Below are 5166 nucleotides of genomic sequence, written 5' to 3'. Positions count from 1 at the left end.
TTTCAAGAAGATTCCATAGAAGATGTCATAAAGATGACAATAATTTCTCATCAATTAATAAAATATCTAATAACTCATTTTATGAGTTTAATAGCTATATTATAACTATTATTCTCTCTTAAAAAATGAGGTTATAATATTGATTAGATATATATCTAAAGAAATGTGACTCGAAATATGATACTGCAACAAAGTATTAAGCAACTCATGTGAAGAGCAATTAATTTTCCTAAATCAACTAAATTAAAAAGATAATTTATAATTTTGGAATGACATAAGGAGAAGAGTTCATAACATCATAATTTTGTCACACATGTACTATTCTAAATACATGCACTTAGTTATAATCTCTAATTTAGTACCTCTAGTAATCCATGTTAACTTGATACTCAAAGTCCTGTAAATACAATTCTCTCTGTCTCCCATCAAAATGACAAACTCAAGATGTTGAGAACTTGAAATAAGAGGATGATAATAACATCATGTTTTCAAAACTTTTTTACAAATTTTATTTAAGTAACTCCTAAATTTAGCAAAAAAGGGATTTCTTTGTCAAATCTAAGCTCATATTACAACATTCAGTAAATGAGGAGCAGAAGATGGTAACGGGATGTAGGAGAGGGACAAAGAATTGCATGATACATATGGGATTTCCTTTGTTTATGTGTCTATTGTTGACATGAAGCAAGGTTCAAGGAAATAAAGTGACATTCAATTTGAAAAGGCAATATAATTATCGTGACCTGTGTGCTATATAATAGAAGGATATTTCGAAACGAAGCTACTCTTTAACGCGTTTTGTCTATTGCCATTCGCATAGATTGCGGGATATCATGTGCAGCACTCCATGTGCACTGTTAGAATAATCAGCAGCATCATCTGCATTTAATCACGAGTTTTAGGTAGATGTTTATAAACGTTCACATTGAAGCATGTTGCGCTTAGAATTTGGCGACCGACTTAGTTATTTCCCAAGCGATGTTTTTCTATGCACGTCTATCACATAATTATCATCAATAACACTTCGATACAAACCCAGTTTTCACTACAAAAGTCGACATTTCTTCCATGTAGAAGTATTTTAGTTTTTCTGTCACTTATTCACAGTAGGGGCGGCTATGCAAATGATTTTAGTTCAGTTCTCACAAACTATTTTCAGAGTTAAATAACTATTCACTTGAACAAAATAATAAAATAATCCTACTTTGAGTTTTTAACGCACTAGTCAGACAATTGATCCACCTAAGATAGTTGGTGTCTTTAATAAGGCTGGCCACTGTGATTCAGACTCAACTGTTTGGGTAGCATTGTAGCAACCAAACAAAAGCAGTAAAAGGAGGTGATTACCGTGGAAAAGTAGCATATTGATATTGGTTTGGTTTCATGAGTCATGAGTCATGGCCAACCCAACTATCATCATTATTAGGCTCCGCTTTTTGGCAAATGAAATTGCACCGGTAACTAAAAGAGCCCACTCACCACCCACCGCCTTTACACAAACTCACTATTCTTATTCTTGCTATTTATAATTCTATCCCTCTTACTCCTTTTTCACACTCTCTTTCTTCACTCCTCTTTCTCTTTCCTTGCAACAATGGAAGAAGCAAAACCCAACAAGGCGGCCCTGCTCTCATTCCTGGCCTTCTTCCTCTCACTCTCCGCAGCTGCCGCAGCAGCAGCCACTTCTAACTTCCAAACACAAACACTAACCGTCAACACTCTCCCTCACCCACCCATCCTCTCATGGCCCGAGTCCGAATCCAAATCCATCTCCGATTTCGACCCAGCCGAATCCGAAGCGGAATCCACCGCCATCTTCTCCCTGCAACTCCACCACATAGACGCTCTTTCCACTAACACAACACCACACCAGCTCTTCAACCTAAGGCTCCAACGAGACGCCGCCAGGGTCCACGCCCTGACCTCCATTGCCGCAGCTACCAACCGGACCCGTGCCGGGCCCCGTTCTCCCAGATCCGTTCCGGGTTTCAGCAGCTCAGTCATCTCTGGTCTAGCTCAAGGAAGTGGCGAGTACTTCACGCGCCTCGGTGTTGGGACCCCAGCCAGGTACGTGTACATGGTGCTTGACACCGGAAGCGACGTCGTTTGGCTTCAGTGCGCGCCATGCAGAAAATGCTACCAAGAAGCCGATCCAGTTTTCGACCCATCTAAATCCCGCACCTTCGCGAAAATCCCCTGTGGCGCCCCTCTCTGCCGCCGCCTTGACTCTCCGGGATGCAACCGGAACAAGGTCTGCCAGTATCAGGTCTCCTACGGCGACGGTTCCTTCACATTCGGTGATTTCTCCACCGAAACGCTCACATTTCGAAGGAGGAGGGTTGCGCGCGTGGCACTCGGGTGTGGTCACGACAACGAGGGTTTATTCGTCGGTGCCGCTGGCCTCTTGGGCCTGGGTCGTGGAAGGTTATCATTCCCAGCTCAAACCGGACGCCGGTTCAACCAGAAATTCTCTTACTGCCTCGTTGACCGATCCGCTTCTTCCAAACCATCTTCAATCGTTTTTGGTGACGCTGCCGTTTCTCGAACCGCTCGGTTCACTCCGCTTCTCAAAAACCCTAAGCTTGACACCTTCTACTACGTTGAGCTTATAGGTATCAGCGTCGGCGGCACTGCCGTTCGCGGAGTCTCCGCCTCGCTCTTTCGGATCGACGCCACAGGGAACGGTGGCGTTATAATCGATTCGGGTACTTCAGTAACCCGCTTGACCCGACCCGCTTACATCGCCCTGAGGGATGCTTACCGTGCCGGAGCCTCTCATCTGAAGCGTGCGCCGGAGTTTTCGCTCTTCGACACGTGTTACGATCTGTCGGGGCAGACTTCGGTGCAGGTTCCGAAGGTGGTGCTGCACTTCCGAGGTGCTGACGTGTCGCTGCCGGCTTCGAACTACATGATCCCGGTGGACAACAGTGGCAGCTTCTGCTTTGCGTTCGCCGGAACGATGAGCGGGTTGTCCATTATTGGCAACATTCAGCAACAAGGGTTTCGGGTCGTGTACGACCTTGCGGGGTCTCGGGTCGGGTTCGCGGAGCGAGGGTGCGAGTGAATGAATCCTGGGAATATCTTTTTCCCCTGTTTTATTATTATTGTTTTTAATTATTATTATATCTTAATTAAGTTCTGGAAATGTTAGATTAGATAAGGTAGATGAAGATGGGAGGAGAAACTAAATGAGAATGTCTGTAGTTTCTTCCACCTCTCTATTCAGATGTGCTTTGTTGTTGTTCTTTTTACCCTTAGTCTTACCGATTTGAATATAAATATTACTACATTCTTATTCGAGGCTAATGTACCAACAACAAGCATTCAGCATTCAGTAATCAATGCTTGAGATGATATAACCATTGCGCATTAGCACTTTAGCAGCATGCTTTGGCGCATGGCAAATAGTGTTGTTGAAATAATGTGTTAGTTCTAGACTTCTAGCTCCACAGCAAATATCATTTTCAATATACTCACATTTAGCTCTTATAGTAAGAAAAATATAACACATGAACACAGTAAGTTGGGGATGTGAATTTCGTGTTTAGCTTGACATAGACCCGTAGTTAGTTTCATAACACATCTTAATCGATTATTTATGGAGTAGTGTGTGTGTTGTTTTGCACTTGAATGAAGCGATGTGACCATGACGAGCACGCGTGGACCGTCAATCACGTACGGAAGAGCACTGTCTTGTCTTATTTTGCCACGCTGGCATCTTTTTCATTCGTGAAGCATTTTATTTGTTGTTTTCGATTACACGTGTAGTCTTCAAAGATATGTAAATGATGAATCCAATAAGCAATCTGCATGGCAATTGAAGGGAATTTTGGAATTAATAAGGTCGGTAGATTATGCCTTATTAAATCAGTCATTTCATCTATTTCTATATATCATATACAAGTTTTTCTTCTTCCAACTTATGCTAATAATAAAATTATTAGATGATTTCTGTAGAAGGGAGAGAATCATGGTAGAGGTCTTTCTTTGATAAATTGAGAGAAGTTAGTTGTTTTTAAGAAGGCTGGTAGACTGGATATTAAAAATATTGGCTTGATAAATTTATCCTTTCTTGACAAGTTAGTTTGACATTTTTTTAAATATTCAGATAAATTCTGAATTCAAATAATACTTGTTAAATATTTTAAGAATAATCATGGTCTTCAATATCATTATAGTAGTAAATTCTATTTTTGAAAAAGTATTGTTGAGACTTTCAATCAGATTAAAAATAACTGTTCTTGGTGTATGGAGAATATGAATCAATGAATCTAGTATGACTCTTGAATTCTTTCAGGTAAGTTTTGCAATGTAATGTCTTAGATCCATATCTTCAACAATACAGAATTAACTATTAATCAGATTTTAGAGAATAGAAGATGGCTTTTTGAGAGATTAGCAACTCCTCTCTTTCATGTTCTTGTAGATTTGCTGAATAATCTCAACCCTCAGCTTCAAACTGGTCAGTCTCCGGGTTGGGCTTGGCGGGTTTTCTCCTCTCATGAGTATTCTGCCAAAGATGGTTACTTATGGCTCTTGGGGAATAAAATTAATTGGAACACGCGAACAAATTGTAATTGGCTTTAGAGAAGCAAACTTCTTGAAAAAATAAAATTTTGTATCTGGTTGTGTTGTTTTGATGTCCTTTCCACGGCTTCCATGAGATTCAAAAGGGGTTTGGCTTTCTCAGAGATTTGCTCCCGCTGTAATGAGCATGCTAAATCATTGATCCATTGGTTATGGGATTGTATTAGGGCGAGAGATGTCTGGACACTTGTTGATCCGTCTCTTTTTTATTATGTTCGGAGCTCGACATCTCCTTTCTGGATTCAAGATACAGTTCACAAAGGGGACTATATTTTGTGCAGGTGCTTGGTGGTTATGGCACACAAGAACAAGGACATTAGTATTTTATCTGGATGTCTTTTTGGCCGTTAAAAACTGTTTCTCTGCTTATGTTGGCGATGATGGTGATCTAATCTCGAAGATTCGAGAAATGATTCTTCTTGATTGGGAGATGGATTTTAGTCTCATTTTGTGGGAAGGCCAAGTTGCAGATGGTTTAGCAAAATTAGTTGCCTTAGGATGCTATGATTATGTGAAATTCTTATCTCCAGTGCCAAAGATTGTGGATGCTCTTCAGCAGGATCTGTTAGCTCTTTGAGC

The 5166-nt window shown here is 40.8% G+C and overlaps 1 protein-coding gene across 1 annotated transcript; it reads left to right on the top strand.

Moving 5' to 3' along the window:
- LOC107645695 (aspartyl protease family protein 2) lies at positions 1260 to 3300 on the top strand. Its single transcript, XM_016349770.2, has one exon. It carries the CDS (start codon positions 1595 to 1597, stop codon positions 3062 to 3064), a length of 1470 nt encoding a protein of 489 aa, XP_016205256.1. The 5' UTR covers positions 1260 to 1594; the 3' UTR covers positions 3065 to 3300.

The sequence above is a fragment of the Arachis ipaensis genome, chromosome B06 (assembly GCF_000816755.2).
Source record: "Arachis ipaensis cultivar K30076 chromosome B06, Araip1.1, whole genome shotgun sequence".
Taxonomy (NCBI): domain Eukaryota; kingdom Viridiplantae; phylum Streptophyta; class Magnoliopsida; order Fabales; family Fabaceae; genus Arachis; species Arachis ipaensis.
This window is presented reverse-complemented; position numbering and strand designations above follow the sequence as displayed.

Bases quoted from the DNA above. Each gene is read 5' to 3' on its own strand.
- LOC107645695 (XM_016349770.2), top strand. From the start codon at position 1,595: ATGGAAGAAGCAAAACCCAACAAGGCGGCCCTGCTCTCATTCCTGGCC.